Genomic DNA, 22,328 nt, shown 5'->3' with positions numbered 1-22,328 from the left:
TAGGAGGTGGAATGTGAAGTTAAAAGTGCATCTTTTTTATGTTGATAGATAATTTTTATTTAGATGTTGATCAGCTACAGCGCCTGGTAGCACAATACCTGACCAAAGTTAAGGCGTCTCAGTACCCTTTGGTTCCATGAACACAGTAGATGGATTCGACTGTTTGGCTCGCTCCAATTTCTGAAGTTCCTGATTTGCTTCCTTCAGCAAATCACGAAAGTCGGTATCCTTGGCAATTGAAATGGAATCTTTGAGCAGACGTTCGGCTTTGGGAAGGATGCCCCGGTGGAGATTAATTACTCCGAGGCCATATGTGGAAAGAGCAACAGCTTGTGAAGCAGATGGATCCATCAGTTCTTTTGCATGAAAGCGCAGCTTATTATTTCTCTTCGCAAAAGTAATGATACTCTCATATGATGTCGTAGCCATATCTAAGAGAAGGCTGCGCTTGCTATTCAGGCTGCGCATCATAATGATATCCTTCTCGGACTTCGCTTTATCTACTAACTGCCGCTCTAGCTTGTAGAGTAGAGCTTCCGTCCTCTCAGCCTCTAGATAGAGCAAAGAGCCCAGGTTAGCCTGCGAAAGAAGTATTTGACCCGGCGGCATATCGGCCATAACCATCCATTCAACAGTTGTCATCTTGCAGCTAAGCGCGGAGGGCAAATCGTCGGTGGAGAGACAATATACCGTGTATAAGTCGCGGGCAGTAAAAAACTCCTCCTTGAATGGCTGCCATGCACTACTATCTTTCTGAAGGTCCAGTATCATGTTACCCTTGTCGTCAAGTTTAATGTTTTCCTCGTTCACATGAGGCTTGAAATCACGCCAACGCTGCGGCTGCGAATGATCCCTATCCCCTGCATTGCGTGCCTCCTCCTTCCGCCTGTCAAAGAACTTTTTAAGCTCCGGGGACCGCATCAGGACCTCTTCTTGAGGCAGCATAAGGTGTGTCAATAGCAACCGTTTACCAAGCTGCAAATCCTGATTCATTTCCAATGCCTTTATCAGAACCCGCAAGTCTTTTTGGATATAGTGTGGCCGCTGCCACTCCGGGACGCGCCCATTCGTAATGAGCGCCTCGTAATACTGGTGCAGCATCTCCAGGTAAATGCTTTGTGCCTCCTTAAACATATTAAGCTTTTCATACATCTCAGCAATCTTCAGCTGAATGCCGGTATACTCATCAGAGATCCTGTCTATATCCAGATGCTCGCATTCTTCTAGCGCATCAATGTAGAAGCCCAAAGCTTCTTGGAAGTTATGTCCCTTCTTGTCGCTCTCAGCCCACAGTGCCTTCCGCAATAGCTTAGCCACGGGGCGTGGAAATGAGTGGTGCGGCCAATAGAACCACCAAAGGCCCAGTGATAGAATGGATAGCCCGCCTGCAGCTAACACAGCGCTTTTCCACCTGTTAGAGCGCTGCTGCGAGACCGTGTTGTACGCTCGGGTTGGCGCTAAAGTCATGCGGGGCACATGTGCCCGGCGAACTGGCCAGCTTTTGATTGAAGCCCGCAAAATAGGCCTGAGCATTGTAAACCGCTGCAACTTGTCTGCAGAAGGACGTAACGTGGGAGGAGTTAACTACTTGTAAAATGATATTCACCTTTCCCGCGGGAGGCGAGAGCAAAAAATTTGGGGCGAGCTGGGAATTGAACCCAGGGCCTCTCACATGTTTAGTAGTTAAGCCGCAGTGAACCGCAACTTCGCTTACCCAAAGCGAGAATCATACCACTAGACCACACGCCCGAATCTGGTAATCAACTATTTTGAGCACCCTGTTGATCGTCATTTTCTTACTTAATCAATCTGACTTTTAAGCTCGAGATTCACTCTGAACTGACGCCAATTAAGCTCGCCGGATTAGTAGCGCTACATTGGTGCTAATGGCTGTATTGGAATTTGGGGATGGCATGCCATGAATGTGAGTACTGTATATCGTGAATGAACCTTTTCTCTCTTGGCTACATTCATCGTAATCACAGTATAAGCCCAATGCTCTCGATTACAAGTCAAGTACGCATCATTGTGGGCACTGGTGTATGAAGCCGGTATACTTTAAGGAGCTCACAGTGGAGCGGGGACGTGGAGAACACTGCTATCAAATTCGCTACTGGTCCCGCTCAGCCCCGGGTACAATGTTATATGATATGACGGGAAGCAGATGCTTCCTTTAATCGATCATAAACACGTGTAGTATATGCTATAATGGGGTTTGCATATATAATATGCGGGGTGTCAGAAGCATATTTGGAGAACCGGAAAATCCCAAGGTAGATGCATGATTGTCTTCTACCTTTCCGAAGGGTTTCGTTTCAACAGCGGATAATAGCTTTGTTTTTCTAATTTCAAAACAAAATAAATGCGTTCGCACGTAATTTGACTGCCATAGTTGACATTTAATTCTATAAGCTGCAAAGTTACGTCGTGTTAGAACACACATGATGGACGTAACACAATTGAGAACACTGTAATCCAGCTACTGCTCTTTGAGTCTTACCTGCAACTTCACTCTAATGAGAGAGTGATAGAAAAAAATAAATGCCATCTCCTGGAATCGAACCAGGGTTACAACAGCCACAACGTTGTGTACTAACCACTATACTAAGATGGCTTGGAGGTTCCTAACTGCGCGGAAGCAAAAGCTATTCCAACCCAGTAGATTCAGAGTTTGCCAGCTCTTCGATCTCCATTCAATAACTATCCAGCTTGCGCATGTGCTGTTCCTTAGCGTTCACCACATATAGCGTGAATTTTTCGGCCATGCTGATCGCCAATTCAGTTCGGCGGCCCCGCCAGCTCCCTGAGATGAACTGGCATCTCAACACTATGTAAATCCCTGCTTCGGAATACAAGAAGATTTGCAGCTTCCGAGCAAGCCATAACTTCAGGTCCGGACTATAGTCTGGCTTCTTGGCTCCCCGTGCTTGTCATTGCGTATTATATCACGTGATGTGAATTTCCCGACCGGTTTTCAACGCTTCTTGACCAATCACAGCACAGAAGTTGGAGGCCTCTAACAGTTTTGTAAATGTAGATCACGAAATACGATGAGGAAAATTTGCTGACCCAAGCAACTGGATCATCCCACTTCGCAGGGCCTTATAACCAACACGTCTTGTAAAGTGGTTAATACTGACCGTAGGTACTAGCGTAATACCGTTACAATGTTGAGACAGGCGATCAGAAGGGCATCGAGCTTGCCACCTCACGCTTTGAAGCCGGCATACCCCAATGCCAATGCAGCTGCGGGCAAGGCATTCTTGGAATCTATGAACGCTACCAAGGAGCATGCAAAGCACACCACCAAGTTGTGGATCAAGATTTGGTACGTAGTGGGTATCCCAGCTATTGTATTGACCGCGATTAACACGTACTTTGTTGAGATGGAGCACGCCGAACACCGGAAGCACTTGGCGCATGTTCCTGATGAGGAATGGCCTGCGCAGTACGACTTCATGAACATGAGACTAAAGCCATTCTTCTGGGGCAACGGTGACAGAACCCTATTCTGGAACCCTGTTGTCAACAGAAACGTGAAGGACTGATTCCAACAGCCGTCTCGTGGATTTATTTATGTCGAGGCCCGCGGCTTGCAGGGCTGCTGGGTAGGCCGGGCTCCTGCGGCGGCAGTTATTGACACCCCGTTGGAGGGGTTTTTATTGAATAGTCCTTATAGCGTGAAATTCGTAATAAATACAGCTTATACAGCTTGACGCAAGCTGGTATGAAGTACCCCGCTCGAAACGATAGACCTATGCCGAAGGTGCTTCGCGGCCCGCGCATCTCCACGAGTGGGGGATACAGGTACTCTCTACACAGTGGAAGGTTATACACATATATGTATGTAAGCACTACTCAACTCTGCTTGTCGCTGCTCTACTGTTACCGCGCTGATACAATATGATGATAAATACGTATCCAGGAAGACGGTATTCTTCAGTGGCTTTTTGCATACTGAGGTGTCAGTAGGTGTACTTCCATCATAATGCCGAGAAAATGAATAAGTTATTCGTCGCTGCGATAGCCACGCTATTTTCCCTTGGATGCCATGAAAAATGTAATATACTCTTCTTGAAATCGATATCATCACCCCATTCCTTGTTCCTTGCACTCTGCTGCATTATAGAACCTAAGCGCTTTGTCTTGAAAGCCGATTTGTCCGCCTGGAGGACGATTTCATCCAGAGAAGTAGATGTAGCATAATCACCTGTCTTCACGACATTCGGATAGAGCATGAAGTTGTTATTATAGGAACCTGTCATGATGCTAGAGCTGTCACCGCTAAAACACACCTCAAACTTATCAAAAATAGAGTCATTCTCGTATGCATCACTTAATCTTTCCTTCAGCTGATCATGGATATTAATAGTCCTGAGAGGCTTACTGTCCATGTTCACGTCCCATAGCTTTACAGTCAAGTAATCACGAGCGGCAATATAACGGCCATCTGGGCTGAACTTGACGTCCGATATAGAAGATGTAATTTCTGTGAAGAAATTGTGGTGGATTGGATCCATGTATTCCTCAAATGTCTTCGCGCGGAAATCGCATAGGGCATTCTGCCTCATATCTGCAAGCTTAATGGTACCCTTCGAACTTGAATACATTAACAAGTTACAGTGTGTCGGATGGAATTCTGCACTTGTAATGACCTCTGTCAATTCTTCCATATTCGCCGGTTTGATATCAACTATGTTGAAGCTTTGGTCTGGTATGTCGAAATTCCAAAGATTGATCCTCAAATCATCGGCGCTAATGAATGTCTCCTGATCGGAATTCACGGAGATCGAGTTTATGTGATATGTATGTGCGTTCGAGTAGACTTTCTTGGGCGTTGCCGCGATGATCTTGTCATGTAATGAAAGCCGCGGCAATCTCAGGGCTTGTAGTGATAGGACGGCCTTTGCAGAACCGGAACCAGAACCTGCCACGCGCTGGTTGAATACCCCCTCGGATAGATTATTCTCGCTCACAAGCTTGATATTCTTTTCATATATCTTCCACAGTTTAATAGTCTTGTCGTTTGTGCTCAACAAAAAATGAGACTGGTTCGTCGGCCGACACCATTTAATTTGATTAATCTTCTCCTCAATCTCCAGCGACTTCAAGTAGTCGAATTCTGCATCATGGCTCTGGAACTCAGTGAGAAATTTATACTCACAGTGCTTGCTGTTATTCTTCTCGAAGAGTACAACGCGGCCCCCTCTGTCTCCCGTTGCCAAAAAGTTTCCCGTGTGGTCGAACTCTGTCGCTGTGATGATATCTGCTTCAGTAACCACAATGTCTGCTTTGTCCCCAAAGCATTGGCTAAATTTGAAGTCAAAACTGTTCTGTTGCTGTGGCATGCCGACGTGGTTTCCGGCCCGATGAGTGGCTACGCAAAGGTTTAGGGATAAAATGCAGAGAAAATGAAAAATGTAAACAACGGTAACGATACCAGTAAGCGCCTATGCACAACGAAAGGTCGGATATGTCCCGCTACGCTGTCTTCGCCTTTGGCTCCACCCTGACCAAGAATAGCTCTCGTAAACAAAAATTGAGTCTCGCCCGTTACCTGCCTGCTGCTATCCAGAAGTAACGTCTCTGGGAAATTGGGCAATAATTGGTACGTGAAGTCTTCGGTACTGCTCGCCTATCTTTCGAGGTCGTTTGTACCACCAGAACACACGCGTCTGAAAAGTGTGAGCTGTATAAATTACGCTCCTATGTCTGGCTTTTTTGGTTTTTCTCGTTGGCGTAAGTGAGCCGTTTCTCCCCTGCCGAAATCGTTGCGCAAGAGCACGCACCAGAAACAAACTATCTCGCCAACTCCTGCAACACAAACAACCCGTCGCACTGGAGTTGTTCTCGACGTTCGTAGAATTCTGTGCCTAGTAGACACTGACGAGGCTCGCTCGGAAAAACGCTAACCGCTCTCCGCACTCGCGACTACTCGAAAATCTGCCCTCTTCTGTCTGTTGGCTCTGCAGACTGCTCACTGCTCACCTAATTCCTTTAGCTCTTTGATGTAGCAGTGAACCACCGTGAGAATGAAAACTTTAAGGCTAGAACGGAGGAAAAACAAAAAACACTGCACCGATAGCCTTGTTTTTTCTTCGCTGTATGTCGTACCGCCAGCAGGTTAAAATGTATCTATCTGCCTTCAATTGCTAAGTCCGTGCACTTTGCAACAGTATAGCTGCAATATCACGTATGGTTGGCCCGGCCCACGTCCAGCAGTAGTGTTGCTGGTTGTGGTTAATATAGGGGGCCGTCCAGCTGCTGATCCACTAGTGAACCTGCCCTTTTTTTGAGGGGTACATTCACGTGATAGTCACATGTATGGGTAGGCTCGTGCATTATAGAGTATATAGATACGAGTTACATAGGCGCCTACAAAGCCTTCTTAGCGGCGTCAGCTGGGTTGACGCGGTTCTCACGGTTGAATCTCTGTCTCTGAGGAGGAGTTCTGATTCTCCGGTCCTCTCTGGATCTGACACGCACGATTCTAGCGTGGATGGCACAAGACACACAGTAGTGTAGCTTGTTGTAGGTCTTTGGCAAAGCGTACTCAGCGTACACGGAGGCCTCGGACAAGTCTCTGATAGCAGCAGCCTCAACGATGTTTCTGATGGTCATTCTCTTGATGGCCTTGTCCTTAGGAACACACTTGGAGCAGTTGACGCATCTGACCGGCTTGACGTGGCCTCTACCCTTCTTGTTTCTACCGTTGGAAGCTCTCTTCTTTGGCATTCTGTCTCTGTTAGTAGCTGTGCAGGGGCTGATCGCTGTCGTGCTCACATACTTGTATGTCTGCTATTGGGTCTTCTTGAGTGACAGAGCTGAGTTGCAGTGGTACCTAATGTAACTAGCTTTTGATGAAAAGTTTGGTCGCGAAGCAGTTCTCGGCGAGCGTACAGCATTGTTATATGTATGGGTGCTGAAATGTATGGGTGCACAGTCACATACAAACAACTAGGTGTTTATATAAGCGGCTGCACCCTAGAGCATCTTCTTTTTCGAACCATATAGTATACATATACTCTTATATAAATAGTATTATATTTAGATTGATCATGCAGCGAGCAACCCTCAGTGGTGGTGGTCCTCGGTTGGGACGCCCACAGGGTTAAGCTTGTAGACAGAACCGCACTCCCAGCATCTGGCGACCTTTTCTACGGAAGGCTTTAGCCACATGGTGGAGTGGGAGCCAGCAGGAGAGCCGGTGCAGCCGACGTAACGGTAATCATCGTAGGAGTCCACTAGGATTGGGTCCTTCATGGTACCGCGGCGGGAGGAGTCAAGGGGCTGAGTGTCGAAAATCTCAACACCCTCCAACTTACCCAAGAACTCCAAACGCGCTAGACCGGTGGCCTGCTCCAACTCGGTAGGAATTTGGCCTTCGGCGGCACCCTTACCGATCAACGATTCCGGGCCCTCAACTTCAGCCAAGTTGCTCGCGGTCTTAAGCTGCTTCTGGAAGATGGCTCTGGAAGTGGAGAAAGCACGGGTGGCTGGTGCCACAAGTCTGACAGATTGGCGAAGGGAGAACATTCTGCTCTGGTTAGTAGATGTCCTTTTAGAAGACAACTGCTAGTGACCAATTACTCGCTGCGGACGCGCGCGTCACGCCGGCGGCACCGTTTGGATCTGCCGTCGATGCAACTGCACGCGAAGTTTGCGCGCAGGCAGCCTCAATGTTTGGGAGAAAACATACTGAATTGAATATATGAATGGGACGCGTAACTTGGGTTGGTAGCTCACACACCTGTTCACGCCAGTATTAGTAGGCCTATGTCTTCACCTGCTGACTTGTATATATGGGAAAAGTTTTCGTTAAAGGTCGCATGATTTCCCGCTTGTGTAATTCGTAAGCAGCGATGTTCGGTCCCATGATGGCTGAGAAATACAAGATCATGATTGGTTGGAGGTCAGATGACACATATTGAAAGAGCCGCACCAATAGGTCCGGTGTATGCTTACGAAGGTGTATGCAGAAGTGGCAACGTGCGCAATTGGTTCCGAAGCGTGGAAGAACCATAAACGCACACATGGGGCCTGCTACTTACGTGGTGTACGGGCTAAAATACAGATACGGAACTTACTTGGGTCCTGCTGCACGAAGCCTGGGAATGACACATGCGGCGACGGGGAATGTTGTGCAATGGATGATGCGCCAGCAGAGTAAGCGCCGCGGAGGCGAGTGCAAGACTCTGAGGGACTGTGTGACGAACTAGGAGCAGCTAGGGTACAAGGGACATACTGTCATTGTTAGCCTGTGAGGACTAGCAAGCAAGTTCAGTCATATGCCGTGAATGAGCAATACTCTATACACTATCTTGACTTTCCTCGAATTCAAACCACATCCACTTGCGCCAAATATCACCAGCTAGTTGCGAAAGGTCATCGAAGGTGTTGGCGATCTTGTCGTCATTTCCGACTTCGATCATCATGTGGGAAGAGGTGGACGGCCTAGACGAGGAATTCTGGGAATCTTCCGTATCCGTGGATGACAGACTGGTAGATTCCTCGTCGTATAGCCGTTTATAACTGTAGTCATCTGTCTTGGACAATAGGGGCACCTTTGTGAGGAACTCTGTGATCTCGGCCTCCTCAAACTCCAGTAGTTTGAATTCATTCTGCTGTAATATAGCAATGTAGATGAAGATTAATTGCACATGCGGATCTATAAGCGAAAAGGGGATATCCTTCTGGTGTTTCTGGGAAGGACGAATGGGGCTTCGATAATTGTTACCGGCTTGAGACGTTTTGCTGGGGGTGCCAGGAGCACCTGTGTCCTTGCTCTCGTAGCTATTGTGGCGGATTAGTTCGTTAACCACTTGGCAGTCTGTTTCCAGGCCAGGAGATCCCAAGGGAAGCGTATCCAAATCGGGAAACCAAAAGTGGTCATTTCCATGTTTGCATACCTTGTGGAAAAACTGAGGGTCGAGATTTAGCTTCGTATTATAGAGGTGTGCAAATGATTTGTTGTTGTAGTCCAAATAAAAGTTCAACGTGGAAGGGTGTGGCCGCCATCCGAGAAGTACATCCCAGAGATGGGCCCTGTCCTGTTTGTGCATGACCTTAGCACCACAAGCTTTGAACCACCAATAGATCCAATCTGCCTTTCTTGAGGATTGTAATGACTCTTCATCAGTAAATGGTTGGTACAGCTCTGGTAGCGTCATCTGAAATATTTTGAAGAAGAGCTGCGTCTGGAACAGCACATCACCGCCTGAAATGAAGGGATAGTTTCGGCCGTTAGCAACCTTCATTTTCGTACGGGTTACATCTGGACAGTGAAGGATCACCAAGACAAGACGCTCGAAAGTGTCATAGAAATTAAAGCATCGCTTCGTCAACCTTGAACTCAGCTCGCGCGGCAGAGGATACTCCTTGTATAGAGAACGGATCGTTATATGGTGCCGCTTTCCCTGCAGTACTGGCACGTCTGTGGAACGTCCCTTTGGTAGCGCCATATCCTCTGAACAAACTCCGCCACCGCCGGGCGCTGACTCACCCCATCCATCTATGGGCACCCATTCGGCAAGCCCTATCGCAATCCACGCAAGCGCGACCTCATACTTGAAGACTCGCTCCCATTTATCCAGAAAACGCATTATCGTGTCCCGTAGAAAACGCATATGCTGCTCAATGTCCGGCAGTGGCATGTGCTGGTCGCTTCGTTTATTTACGAAGAACTTCTGTAAATCGTGCATCACCGCCTGCTCCACATCTCGGCGCGCCCGGTTCTCGCACTCGTAAACCCATTTGTCTTCCGTCTTGTCAAATATAAGCGTGTTGGACAAAATGCTTGGGGAGATCACAAAGGGATGGTATTTCAGCAGTACTGGCCAAACCAGATGCCGCAGTTGCGGCGGTACGCCGCAGTTGCGAGCAATCAGCGCCAATGAGTCGTGGTCGTTCTGCTGCAGTAGCTGGATAACTTTATTCACCAGTTCTCGGTACCATTGTTGCTGGTTCTGCTTGGAATTCCTTTGCAGCGCCATATGTGCTACCTCATACACCCAACCCTAGTCCCTGCAACCTGTTTCCCGGCCATACTTGATGGTCTCCTTCAGCTGTTATTCCGGCGAGAAGAGGCAAAGGTGACCGACATGTTGACGTTGGGCGGGTAACGCTAAACAAGAACGGGTAACCCCAAGGAGGCCGGGTAACGAAGGATATCTCCGTGAAACTTCGCTACGTCAGCAGAAACGCAGTTCTTGAGCAGATTTAGTTAAGTTTTGAGATAGCAAGCCCGGTCCCGGATTCGGATGTCGAGGTAGGAAGGCGAATTGCTCAGCGGACAGCCCGAAAAGGCACTGCACACGTGTATTTGGCTACAGGTGGATCGAGATACGGCGAACCGTATAACCATACGGAGTGTACCTGGATGTAATGTAGTTGGCTAACCTTGCTCTACGAATCTAATTGAGAAAAAAGTGGACAGCGTAGGCTATATCCGGGAGCTTTGAGAACGCTTTTGGGATACGGGCGCACAAGTAGCACATGTCCTACTTAAAGAAAAGGATTTGAAAAATACCTAGAATAGGTGCGAGGACAACACAGGGGAAGAGTTACGGCGGGCGCGTTGTGGTATGGCTCCCGTTCGCCTCTCGCACCAAGCCTGGTTGTTTTTTTATAAATAACTCAGACAGAAAGTGTACAGCATACTGCCGTAAAGAATAGCAGCTCAGTACACACGTTACTCTTTATCTGTTAGATCGCTTCAATCGCAGGCTATTGCGCTGATTCTGCTAGGCAGCAGTGGGTACGAGGTTTCAGCTGCCGCAGCGTTATTTACACCGACAAGTGCCAACCATTCCTCGCCACTTGCGCCGCGGGCCAGTTAAAGTGCACAGAGGTCCACGCCACGGGGAGGGTTTATATCAGAAGGTGCCCAGACGCACTTGGAGTTCTGACAAGATCGGCAGAGCAGCTTACTGTTGATTCAGCTGCACGTCGCCGTTTTCGATACCTCAAATCTTTTTTTGACATGGGCGGCATTCTCGCTGTTTCAAAATTGAAGACAATATGGCTAACACTGGCCCTTCTTCTGCGCGCAGTTAATGCGGGCGTCTCGTTGACGTACTGTTTCAGGTCCAACCTGGGCACGACCGACCCGATATTCTCAAATTATATGTCCAATGGGCTTTGTATGGACCACTGCCGATCCAATCACGAGTGGGCCATCGTCAGTGGGAAACAGTGCTGGTGTTCTGACAACATGCCGTCGCGGGGCTTAGAAATGAGCGACTGCTCTACGCCGTGCTGGGGGATTTCTTCTGAAATGTGTGCTGACCCCGACAAGAATACCTACGGGTACATATACATGGGGGAAGGCAGTCCTCCTTCTATAGAGGTGGGCTCTGAAGAGAATACCCAGTCATCTGCACAGTCTTCGACCGCCACCACTTCAAGCACATCATCTTCTAGCATATCCGTCTCGTCACAGGACCCCGAGACGAGCACAACTCCGTCATCTACAACATCCCCGTTGACCTCCTCAGACAACGGCGAAACAAAAACTAAAAGTACAGTAACATCGTTACTCAAAACAACCGACGAACAGCATGAGACGCGTACAACTAGCACGGACTCCAGTTCAAGCGCGGCTTCTCCCGCATCAACCCCTGAGTCGGTAACGAGCACCAGCAGCACTTCCAGCAGCACTTCCAGCAGCACTTCCAGCAGCACTTCTAGCAGCACGTCCAGCAGCACGTCCAGCACGTCTTCATCAAGCACATCCTCGAGCTCTTCGACCACAGCCGCACCAACGCCTGTTGTACCGGTCTTGGTACGAACCACCACCACCGTGCCGACACCAGTAACAAGTTACCAGGCTATCACCTCAGTAATTTACTCCGTGTTCACCACAACAGCGGCATTCTCCGAAAATGGAAGCCAGGGCTCGAGCAGTATCGTATCAGTAGCCACTGTCATTTCCACCGCTGTCTATTATTCCACCTTAACACCCGTCAACTCGGAAACGGTTCCGGCAACATCCGCTGCACCAATTGCAAAGGTGAACTCGTTCTGGGATTCTAAGGCCAAGGTCATCGGCACTTTTCTCCCCGTCGCACTACTTCTTTTCCTTCTGCTTCTCTTACTCATTTGGATTCTTATTCGGCTTCGCAAAAAGCGTAACGGTTACCAGGATGACGAACTACAGCACTTCCATTCCGATGTCTCGTCTGCAGGCAGTATTCTCGGCGGGCATGGCGCGACCAGCTTCGTGTACACCGATGAGAAGGGCATTCTCCCTTCACCCGACTCTAATGGAGCCCGTGTTTCTGCACTAGCAAGCCAAGCCACTATGGGCGGTGGAACTCTCTGCTCGAACTCACTTCCAGCGAGCAGGGAGTCGAAAGCCGACGCTCTCGTTTTCGACCAGCGACTTGACCCGTCTCACGTCATGTCCCAATGGGAGAACGGCGGCAGCAGGGTATCGCTTGCAGATGATGTTGACTACACACGAAAGGTTCTCCGAGTCATCAATGAATAGCCTCGCATTTTCCTACGTATTTGATTTAGGAGCAGATAATACTTGTGTTGCCATGGTGGTTTGGATTGTATTACGTAATACTATCTGTCGTTACCCCGCGGGCCCCCGAGCCAAACTTAAGATCTTCCATCGGCACTCACTTCGCGTTAGCTGACAACCTACGGACCACCCATGTAGGTTCCCCACATACTCGCTGCGCCCGCCATTCCTTAACAGGGATAAGTAGTTCTAATTACCACGTTTCTTTTGAATAGGCAAGTTCTGTTCACCAATAACTGCGCCGAGAGGCACCTGGTGCACCAGAATTATTCAGGGTCCACCGCTACTGCATATATCAAGCTGCTATCGGACGCAGCCTCGCGGGGAAGTTTTCCACTAATGCAATAGTCTTGTATTATATTTATAATATACTTCGCTACGAGATCTGCAACGTGGCCGCCTGAAGATTTTACGATTATACGGCCAGCCAAATAGCAAGCGCGTTACTGCATGAACCCTTAAAGAAGGGCACAGAGATATGTCACATATAAATCATTTACTCAACAGTGACGAGGCTATACCATCCACAGCCCTACGCAGTTGTGCACAGCGGTCGCCGATGTCGAGCGATGACGAACTGGTTGGGACCGCCGGGTACCGGGAGAACCAACCCGTCCCAGGTAGCACTCTCCCGACGTCGCCGAGCGACGTTTCGACAGACACAGAGAATGATGAACACCAAAGGCTTCTATGCCAGTGGGATGCCTGCGGAAGCGAGTTTTCGCAACCTGAATTGCTGTATCATCACTTATGCCAGGATCACGTGGGCCGTAAGTCGCAGAGAAACTTGCAACTGAACTGCCACTGGGGCTCATGCACCACCAAGACGGTTAAGCGCGACCATATCACCTCCCACCTGCGTGTGCATGTTCCCCTGAAACCCTTCAGCTGCTCCACATGCAGCCGTAAGTTTAAACGCCCGCAAGACTTGAAGAAACACCTGAAAGTGCACATGGAGGACACCATGAAAGAGCGTTCGCGTGCGGCGCCGGGCTCGCGTGGTGTTCGCAAGACAGGCGTTAACAAGGGCTCTGCGCTACAAGAGAAGGCGCGCACGTTACCCAACCTGACTGTGGAGAGCTTTGTCAGCCAGGAGATGCAAAATTACTACCCCTACTACAAAAGCAGACAGCACCTAGACGAAACACTGTCGCACATTATTCTCCCGCCCCCAGCCGCTCTAGGTGGTACTTTGGCGTCCGAACCGCCAAGCTACACACGGAAAGCAGTGTCGTTCTTCACGACGCTGTCGCAGGACATGTCTCGTCGCTTGCCTTCTCTTGCTCCTTGCAACAGCCCCGGGCCTGCGGGTAAGATGGTAATGCTTCCCCGCCCAGAACAGCAATATGCACGCGTGCCTAGATATCCAGCGATGCCGGAACTCCCTCCTTTGGTGACCTCTCCGGGAGCGGAATCCCACGCGTTGCCCCGAGGACACAACTTCCGACCCGCTCCATTAATTCCTGGCTCTATGCTGCCCTCGCTCAGCCGCTTTTCTCATGACAAATCGCAATTTGTTGCACGCAACTCTTACTCGCTCAATCAAAAGGCCTCCTTGAATGAAGAGCTCTGCGAGAATGAGCTTGATATCGCGCTCGAGAATCTTGCGCTGGACGACACTGATGCCCTCCGTGCAGAACTCCAGACTGTGAACATAATAAAAGACTACCTGACTTGCTTACTACTCGAAGATGTCTATACAGAGTCTTTTGAACTTCCGGCGTCTGTGGAGAAGTCGCACTCCACTTTGCGCAAATACCCGCAAATAAAAGTATGACATTATCACAGGGGTGGCGACAATTGCGCCCTTTACGGGTGTCTGTAAGGGACGAAAGCTGTCTTTCGCACTAATTCTGCGGGTATGGAATCTTGAATGTAATTGGATCTTTATTCTTAGTATATGGCCTGGTACCTCACCACGGATCGTTTTTAACGTATTGAACTATGATACTTTTTGTCTGTACACGGCCAACTGGAGTGTACAAGCTCATCTCTAGGGCCCAGTACTCTCATCTTACTGCAGGGGTTAGTGGGCTTACATTAACGGGTGCTTCTAGCGGTATATCGAAATGTCGGATGATTTTGTGGTGCCCACATATGAGGTCGGCGGTTCAGATTCAGGTTCAGACCAGGATATATCTGACATCGAGGAAGGCTCCTTTAATGGGATCTCTGCAACGCCGTTGCCAACAGCAGATGTGGAATATGTCTCAGAAGCATCACCAATGGATGCCACAGCTAGTCTTGGCTATCTATCAGGTGCGGAGGGTGCGAACTTATACGTTGCACGGGAGGGCGCGAACTACTTCAATGACGCTGCGAACAAGGCAGTTGTTCTATGCCTACATAGCTACGAACAGCTTGCTATCAGCGGCGTATTTAAGCTGCAGGTGATGAAGGGAGGGATAACGTACAATTCGATACACTACAACTGTGGGTTACATACGTATGACTTTTGGCACCCCCTCTCGGAATCGATTCCTCCTATCGCCGCATCTTTCGCAGCCGATTGGGAAGAGCATTCATACGGGTTATCACCGTGGCTACCAGCTGATATCAAAGAGGAATATGAGTGTATTTTGAGGATTAGTGAGGGCTCGAATATTGGTGATGTCGGAAGGTTAATGGCGGAGTTAGGTCAACTATGGACAAGGCACACAGGTTGCACCTTTAGCATATTGCGACCTGAGGATTATGCCCGCCCCTTGATATTGAATAAGGATTGGGATAATTTGCAAGCTGAGCTTATGATACATCATATGAATTCTGAGCATGATATGCGCGTTATGTGTATCGGCGGCAAGAATAGCGGCAAAAGTACATTACTAAGACTGCTACTTCAAAAGTTTCTCCATGGTAACAAGTCTACTACTAAAGCGACGGGAGTTTCGCATGAGGCGGATGTAGTAAATTACCTAGATATGGACCCCGGACAACCTGAATACTCTGCGCCAGATTCCATTTCATGGTCAAAGTTAACATCCGAAACATTATCATTAGGACAACATCTGGCACAGGGGCATAGAGAGATGATTCAAACGACCTACATAGGGTCTTCAACGCCGCAAACATGGCCCGAAATGTATCTTACGGCAATGGAGCATATTATTCATAAATGGGAGATGGAGGGACAGATGAATACTGCGTTGCTCAATTTACCAGGATGGATAAAAGGATTTGGAATCACAATCATAAATAAAGCTATGGAGCTTTTTAAGCCGACACACATAATATTCCTGACCCATGGCGGCAAGCTGATATCCAAGGAATTAGTGGTACCAAATATGTTTGAAACGATGCAAAAGGGTAAATACAAGCCCATGATATATAACTTACAGGCATTCACTCAACATAATATTCCAGGCCTACCAGCACAAGATCCGCGTTACCACGCGGCTAATATTAGGAGTTTCCGCTTGCTGGCGCATCTGCACAGACTAAGCGAACAGTCATACTACCCAGGCCCACTACTCAGCTCGCCTCCGTTACAGGTGTCTTTCGGCTCCCAGGGAATCATGGCTTTCCGCTTTCTGCAAGACCCATCTAGTGGTTACCATCAGGATGACATCTCTGCGGCATTACAAGGTTGCGTGGTTTGTTTATATCACTCAAAGATGCCTCCGGATATTGACATGTGCGGGGTATTCCCAATGTTGAAGCATTCCGCTGACTATACTAGTATGGACTTTGTTACGCTGGCTCTTATCCATTCCATTGATGTTGAGCGCAAGTTTATGAACATATACATTCCTGGGCATGTATCCGGCCGTGTTCATTCTCTGAAGAATAACTTCGTTCTTGTCAGAGGTGCCACGGATCTACCTCTTTGCGAACTATATCCACAGAAATTGCTAAGCTCAAGTTACAGGAATAGAGAAATACCATATGTTTCTTTCTCGAAAAGGAAGAAATACGAATATGTCTGGAAGATTCGAAAAAACGTTCGCAGGAGAGGGCATTATAACAAGTAAATTCCGCCGTCTCCATGTGTGAAATCTGTAAGACGCGGACGACTTTGAACAAGTTGAAATTGGTTATTTGTACATAGCTGTGCCTATTTAACTTGCTGCTCTATGCTTCTTCTTCGACTTGCACGCCTGCTTCGTCATTCCAGCCCATTTTTTTGTTTAGCTTATTGTATTTCATTCTATCTTTATCGCTGACCGAAGGCTTTATCTTCCGAAGTGCATTCTCGAAGTCCGTGACGGTCACAATTATTTCGTTCATCGGTGTACCAGCAGACAGATCGCCAAATTCTCTATCCAAGTTGTTGTCCAGAACTGACTGGATTTCACCAGAATGGAAGAAGTTCCTTTTAAGGGCGAGTACAGAACTTTCCCTGAGTAATGCGGCAAGATCGGCACCAGAAAAGTTCCGACAACGTTCGTCGTTGACCACAGCGGAGAGATCAACATCTGGCGCGAGAGGAGTTCCGTTGCTTTTGACCAATGTGTGCATAATATCCAGCTTTTCATCTGCATTCGGTAGTTCAATAAATAGCGTTTTGTCTAATCTTCCCGGCCGTAGCATTGCCGGGTCAATCATGTCAGGCCTATTAGTTGCACCAATGACGAATATACCTCGTCTGTCATTTAATCCATCTAATTCTGTCAAGAGTGTGTTCACTACCCTTGAAGATGACTCTGAAAGAGAGGTATCTCTTCTGGGGACCAAAGCATCTAATTCATCAAAGAAGATCACACAAGGAACTGAAGCGCGCGCACGCGTAAACACTTGCCTGATTGCCCTTTCTGATTCACCAACATATTTGTTGAGAAGTTCAGGCCCTTTGATCGAAATAAAATTTGCCCTTGATTCATTGGCGACAGCTTTGGCCAACAATGTCTTACCACAGCCTGGTGGCCCCCACAATAGAACACCAGCGGGTGCTGATATACCAACTTTTTCGTAGAGTTCTGGCCGTTTGATAGGCTGAACTATAGCCATATTTAATTCAACACGAATATTGGAGAGAGCTCCCACGCTGGACCACGTAACATCTGGCACCGTAGCAAAACCTTCCCTTTTAGCAGTAGGCTGTATAGTCGGCAGTGCTTTTAGAAAATCCTCGTAGGTTATAGATAGGGTCGATAACTGCTGCTCGTTAAGTGGTTCCGTGTAGTTCTTCAGAAAGACTTGTATGGTTGACAAAGGAAGCGGTTCAATAACATCAGCTGTATTCTTGAGGGAAGATTGATTATTGTCAGAGTCAATCTCCATAGCCCCATCTGATGCTGCCACTGATGCGTAATTTTGAAATATTCTCTTGATCGCACATGTCCCGGCAGCAGTTGCCAAAGCTTTCAGATCGGCGCCAACAAATCCTGGCGTCAACTTTGCTAATTTCAGGAAGTCTATTTCACCGTCAACTTTTAAGTTGGAAGTCATTTTTTTCAGAATATGCATCCTAGACAGTTCATTGGGAACATTCAGACTTATTTCTCTGTCAAACCTTCCAGCACGCCGTAAAGCTGAATCTAAAGAATCAGGCCGATTTGTAGCTCCAATAATAATGACAGGTTTACCGTTGGTTTTCTCAAAGGAAAGTTCATCCATGGACGTCAAAAGCTGGGCAACAATTCTCCTTTCCATCTCACGCTGAGCACCACCATCTCTCTTAGGGGTAATTGCATCTATTTCATCAAAGAATACCAAACAAGGCGCTAGCGATTTGGCTTCCTCAAATAAATCCCGAATCTTCTTTTCGCTTTCACCGGACATCCCACTTACAACAGAAGGAGCTGAAATAGATATAAACGGCACCTGAAGTTCTCCCGCTAGAGCATTGGCAATAGAGGTCTTACCACAGCCTGGAGGCCCATGGAGCAAAATTCCTCGGGGAGGTTCAACACCTGTAGATGCAAATATTTCAGGATGCAATATTGGAAGAGCGACAAGTTCCATTAGTTGGGCAATCACGTCATCCATTCCACCCAAAGATGAAAGATCTGCAGAAGGCGGAGTGCGATCTTGTACTTTTTGCCGCTTTGGTTTTATAATAGCATCTTTCGTTGGACGCTTCTTGTTACCCTTCTTACTGTCACTTTCGACAGCCATACCATCCTCGGCTGACTTTGGAGTTGGCGGAGGCACAGGAGAAAAGTTCCATTGTCCGGTTATGCTCCTGTTCATCTCGTTTTTATCCTGGATCACCATAAGGTTTTGCTTTGACATTTCCTCTTCAGTTATTGTCTCTGGCTGTGGCGTTAGGTCAAGCCCATCCTTTTCATCCTCAATCACTTGCTTCAAAACCCTTTCAACGGTTTTTTCAAGCAGTACCTTTTTGACCCGCTGAAGCGACAGGTCTCGGGTTTGAACATAGGCGATGACATCCATAAGTTTTAGGTCCTGTGCTAAGTAGATGTCTGCAAAATCATTTTTTAGGTCATCCATCGATTCACTGTCAGTATCTCCACCTTCTTGAGCAAGCTGTGCTCTAGCGCGCTGCTTCTCTAGCGACTTCTCGTCAAGCATCCGATATATAAGGTCAGCAATTTTATTATCCAGAGATTGGGACAGAGACCCCTTTTTAGCAGCATTTCGTGGCTTTGCCATTATTGCAGCACGGACAAAGCTTCGATGGGAACGCTCACGGCCCTTGCGCAGGTTTGTTGCCTTGTTGGAGACTGCGGTGATGATGGCGATGACTGAAGGGTGAAAATTTGAAGATGTTATTTCATGCAAAGCATCTCCTATCACGTGACACAAGAGCAACGAACTGGGACTTAGGATATTCTGTAATCCACTACTTCTATCCTCTCATCTACGTATTATGAAGTCCAGCTTCCACTAATCTCCAGCTTCACCTCTTTCGTTGCATAACCGATATTTATTCGGATGCTCGCTGATAAATGTTACCGCTCGCGATACCTCCGAATAATATAGTGCGAGCAATGTCGTCTCCCAATGCTACCGGTCCACTCATGCGGACCTCTAAGGCAATTATAACCAGTAACTACACTCTGCTAACTGATAAGACTCCTTACCTGCTTCCCGTATGTTTTAATGAGAGTTGCAGGGCCGAACAAGTGAGAATGCTCTATCGTCGCTTCTTCCGGCTTCGACCTTTGGTAGCCCAGCGTGCAATGATAAAAGAGAGCTATACGAATTATATTAGGGTGAAGTTTAGTGAGGATTATGCATTAAAACGCCGGCAAGCGTTGCCGCAGAATACGTGCCCGGTACTAGATGCCATAGAGGCTGGCCGTCGGTCGCTGACCTTTATCCTGAAGGCTGTATCTGAGATAGAGGATGCAGACAGCAATCCGGAACTTGCATACGACAACTATATATGTCGGAAGATTCTGAAGAACGTACTTACTCTGGAATACCAGCGGGAGCGCCTTGAGTTCAAAAATCCCAAAAGGAAGCAGATACTACGCCAAAACTACGAATACTTAGACGCCAAGTATCATGATCCTAAATATACATCATTAAGGAATGCTGACGTATCCATTATACATTTTAATGAGACATTGGGAACTAGGCTATAAAGTCGCATATCCGTACGAGTATTGCTGGATATATGCACCATGGTGCGCGTGGTGTTTTTTTTCCGTTACAGGCTGGGGAACTGGATGCTTCGGCGCCTCTACGATCCATGATCTAATAAAAGATTTGTCCATAATTGTGACGTTAATCTTCCTGAGGTACTCGCGTAGAATATCCAAAGCATATGTGACAGACTTATTTCCTTCTTGGTATGTGAACCGTATCAAGCAGTCGGCGGTAGTCACGATGAGGCCCATGGCCAGAAATGGAACAACGATGGAGTTGCAAAAGTCCACTGTGTCAACGATAGGGCTTGTGATGGTAATTTCTAGTTCTTCACCAAAAGATTCCGATAGTTTGCGAGCTGCGATTGTGGCTTGGTTATCGTTGCCTCTAATCTCTAAAAGAAAACCTTCTTTTGGCTCTTGGAAAGGAAACATTACATAAGTAGAAGTTCTTCGTTCGATTGTCCCTATGTTGTCCACCAGCGACAGCTTATCTTTCTCGTTGTGGTGTAACAGGTATCTATACTGGCCTGGCGACAATCTTAGTTGTACATTTGGTTGCATCTCGCTGTATTCTTGCGCTAGCTGATTGAGCTCTTCTTTGGCAGGAATAATCTCGCCGCGATTCTTTGACGGGCATCTTATGACAACGTTATCGTACCGGATATGGGCAAGCTTGTTCTGTGGAAGTTGAAAGCTGTTCGAAAACTGTATAAATACGTTGTGCTTCCTCATGATGGTTTGTATGACAGATCCGCCTGTCCCGATAACCGGCCTATGGTATGCTTCTGGAATAAAGAAAGATCGTTCAGAAGGTAGTTCGTCCGATACAAGCTTTTGGCCTAAGATGGCATTTTTTATGTCATTGGCAAACATAGTGAGAATCATGTTACCATGGCCATTTTGTAAGTCCAAATTTATTACGACGTCAGTACTATCCATAATACGTGAAATCTTACCATTCTTCTTACCGGAAACAAAGTCCTTGTAAGACGGATCTAATTCCACAAAATATTTCACTTGCAATGGTGTATTCAGCATATTCTTGGATACCCATTCGAGCACCTTCTCAAGCTTGCCCTGGTCGCCGACTAACACGAAATTCCAGTGATCAGGCTCCGCTAGAAGAGTGACGCTATATTTGATACATAGAGCAAGCAATGGGCCAGGAATTGCCTTCTCTATTGAGTTATATTCCCCATCATGGAAAAGTAACTGCAACTCCGAAACCTGAGACAAAATCTCCATAGTAAACTCCTTCCTTACTAGCTCAAGCAAGTGAGTCGACGAAGACTGGAATTCGACCTCTTCTTTCTCCATGTTCAAGTGAATAAACGTCTGGTATTTCATCATCAAATGGTTGAGCTCTTTGGAACGTTCTGAGCAGATGTAGCGCAACTTCACTTGGGAGACATTTTGCAGTTTTGCGTAGTATATCTCGCTGTCGATCGACCGGATCATTGACGTTAGAACCTCCTTTGCCTGGAGAACCATCGAGTGCACCGGCCCGGCCAAATACACATGCGGCACCGTTTCAGTGCCCGCGTTGGATAGATTCGGCAGAAACACCTTCGTCTGGAAGCTCGTGGAGATGTTTTTCAAGTTTAGGGATTGTACCCCTGCAACCATAGGGATAAAAGACACCGACTGGAGCTCCAAGCACTCTACCACATTGCCGTCGTGCAGGTGCAACAAGACTGCCAATTGCACGTGTGCCGCGTTCAACGCGCCCTTCTCTCCAATGAGGTAGCCGTAGTACGCCGGCCGCTGCTCGCTCGCTTTGATCGGATATATCTTTGTCTGCGACAACACAAAGTCCACACCGCGCAACTCGGCTGAAGAGAACAACTCGCCCAACTCCCTCTCCAATTCCCCAGTCATCTCAGTGTTCACCGGAATGCAGATCCCGGAAATAGATCCGCCGCCCCACGCCGCCGCCCCAGACCACCGCAACAAGTAATGATACTCGATGATGTTGTCTTTGCTGATTTCGCGCTTCGCGACACACTGTTCGCTTTGTGGGAGCCGGAAGATCGCCTCCCCCGCTTCATCGAAAGGCTTCCAGTTGTTCTGTGTGCAAAACACTGCTTGTGACGGCTTACGAAAGACCTTGGTTCTTACTGGCACGTACTGCTCCATCCTCATCGGCTGACCGTTACAGCAACTCCTATCTTGAGGTCCCCTAGTTCACTTGAAATATCTGCAAAACAGATACAGTCCACTATATTCTGTGCCACTGGCCTCAAAGTGTCAGTCTTAATGCTGCTTATTTGTTTTTGTTTCAGCTTTTGTTTTCAGAAGGT

The 22,328-nt window shown here is 47.7% G+C and overlaps 12 protein-coding genes and 2 non-coding genes across 14 annotated transcripts; 5 read left to right on the top strand and 9 right to left on the bottom strand.

Moving 5' to 3' along the window:
- Positions 1 to 108: 108 nt before the first annotated feature.
- On the bottom strand, positions 109 to 1,533 carry RCI50 (Rci50p; the record flags this gene model as incomplete). Its single annotated transcript, NM_211098.1, has 1 exon — positions 109 to 1,533. The coding sequence occupies one exon, from the start codon at positions 1,531 to 1,533 to the stop codon at positions 109 to 111; it is 1,425 nt and encodes a 474-aa protein (NP_985744.1).
- A 104-nt stretch (positions 1,534 to 1,637) lies between these two features.
- Positions 1,638 to 1,749, bottom strand: AGOS_t0152. The gene is made up of 2 exons: positions 1,714 to 1,749; positions 1,638 to 1,673 (listed from the first exon to the last, which is right to left on the bottom strand). It is a non-coding gene; the product is annotated as a tRNA-Pro (tRNA).
- Positions 1,750 to 2,542: 793 nt separating this feature from the next.
- On the bottom strand, positions 2,543 to 2,614 carry AGOS_t0151. The gene has a single exon. It is a non-coding gene; the product is annotated as a tRNA-His (tRNA).
- A 553-nt stretch (positions 2,615 to 3,167) lies between these two features.
- Positions 3,168 to 3,548, top strand: COX13 (cytochrome c oxidase subunit VIa; the record flags this gene model as incomplete). Its single annotated transcript, NM_211097.1, has 1 exon — positions 3,168 to 3,548. The coding sequence occupies one exon, from the start codon at positions 3,168 to 3,170 to the stop codon at positions 3,546 to 3,548; it is 381 nt and encodes a 126-aa protein (NP_985743.1).
- Positions 3,549 to 3,983: 435 nt separating this feature from the next.
- On the bottom strand, positions 3,984 to 5,348 carry CDC55 (protein phosphatase 2A regulatory subunit CDC55; the record flags this gene model as incomplete). Its single annotated transcript, NM_211096.1, has 1 exon — positions 3,984 to 5,348. The coding sequence occupies one exon, from the start codon at positions 5,346 to 5,348 to the stop codon at positions 3,984 to 3,986; it is 1,365 nt and encodes a 454-aa protein (NP_985742.1).
- A 1,027-nt stretch (positions 5,349 to 6,375) lies between these two features.
- Positions 6,376 to 6,797, bottom strand: RPS26A (40S ribosomal protein eS26; the record flags this gene model as incomplete). Its single annotated transcript, NM_211095.2, has 2 exons — positions 6,376 to 6,736; positions 6,788 to 6,797. One exon carries the CDS (start codon positions 6,733 to 6,735, stop codon positions 6,376 to 6,378), a length of 360 nt encoding a protein of 119 aa, NP_985741.1.
- Positions 6,798 to 7,074: 277 nt separating this feature from the next.
- COX4 (cytochrome c oxidase subunit IV) lies at positions 7,075 to 7,709 on the bottom strand (the record flags this gene model as incomplete). The annotated part of the gene is made up of 2 exons (NM_211094.2): positions 7,075 to 7,537; positions 7,700 to 7,709. One exon carries the CDS (start codon positions 7,534 to 7,536, stop codon positions 7,075 to 7,077), a length of 462 nt encoding a protein of 153 aa, NP_985740.1.
- A 600-nt stretch (positions 7,710 to 8,309) lies between these two features.
- OCA5 (Oca5p) lies at positions 8,310 to 9,992 on the bottom strand (the record flags this gene model as incomplete). The annotated part of the gene is made up of 1 exon (NM_211093.2): positions 8,310 to 9,992. The coding sequence occupies one exon, from the start codon at positions 9,990 to 9,992 to the stop codon at positions 8,310 to 8,312; it is 1,683 nt and encodes a 560-aa protein (NP_985739.2).
- A 989-nt stretch (positions 9,993 to 10,981) lies between these two features.
- WSC4 (Wsc4p) lies at positions 10,982 to 12,490 on the top strand (the record flags this gene model as incomplete). Its single annotated transcript, NM_211092.2, has 1 exon — positions 10,982 to 12,490. The coding sequence occupies one exon, from the start codon at positions 10,982 to 10,984 to the stop codon at positions 12,488 to 12,490; it is 1,509 nt and encodes a 502-aa protein (NP_985738.2).
- A 517-nt stretch (positions 12,491 to 13,007) lies between these two features.
- Positions 13,008 to 14,306, top strand: RIM101 (alkaline-responsive transcriptional regulator RIM101; the record flags this gene model as incomplete). Its single annotated transcript, NM_211091.1, has 1 exon — positions 13,008 to 14,306. One exon carries the CDS (start codon positions 13,008 to 13,010, stop codon positions 14,304 to 14,306), a length of 1,299 nt encoding a protein of 432 aa, NP_985737.1.
- Positions 14,307 to 14,598: 292 nt separating this feature from the next.
- GRC3 (polynucleotide 5'-hydroxyl-kinase) lies at positions 14,599 to 16,500 on the top strand (the record flags this gene model as incomplete). The annotated part of the gene is made up of 1 exon (NM_211090.1): positions 14,599 to 16,500. One exon carries the CDS (start codon positions 14,599 to 14,601, stop codon positions 16,498 to 16,500), a length of 1,902 nt encoding a protein of 633 aa, NP_985736.1.
- Positions 16,501 to 16,600: 100 nt separating this feature from the next.
- RIX7 (putative AAA family ATPase RIX7) lies at positions 16,601 to 19,084 on the bottom strand (the record flags this gene model as incomplete). The annotated part of the gene is made up of 1 exon (NM_211089.2): positions 16,601 to 19,084. One exon carries the CDS (start codon positions 19,082 to 19,084, stop codon positions 16,601 to 16,603), a length of 2,484 nt encoding a protein of 827 aa, NP_985735.2.
- Positions 19,085 to 19,380: 296 nt separating this feature from the next.
- On the top strand, positions 19,381 to 20,022 carry IRC19 (Irc19p; the record flags this gene model as incomplete). Its single annotated transcript, NM_211088.1, has 1 exon — positions 19,381 to 20,022. The coding sequence occupies one exon, from the start codon at positions 19,381 to 19,383 to the stop codon at positions 20,020 to 20,022; it is 642 nt and encodes a 213-aa protein (NP_985734.1).
- On the bottom strand, positions 20,017 to 22,170 carry AGOS_AFR186W (uncharacterized protein; the record flags this gene model as incomplete). Its single annotated transcript, NM_211087.1, has 1 exon — positions 20,017 to 22,170. The coding sequence occupies one exon, from the start codon at positions 22,168 to 22,170 to the stop codon at positions 20,017 to 20,019; it is 2,154 nt and encodes a 717-aa protein (NP_985733.1).
- Between the last annotated feature and the right edge of the window lie 158 nt (positions 22,171 to 22,328).

This window comes from Eremothecium gossypii, chromosome VI (genome assembly GCF_000091025.4).
Source record: "Eremothecium gossypii ATCC 10895 chromosome VI, complete sequence".
In the NCBI taxonomy this organism is placed as follows: Eukaryota; Fungi; Ascomycota; class Saccharomycetes; order Saccharomycetales; family Saccharomycetaceae; genus Eremothecium; species Eremothecium gossypii.
Note: the sequence above shows the minus strand (reverse complement) of the source record. Positions and strands in the feature narration are given on the sequence as shown.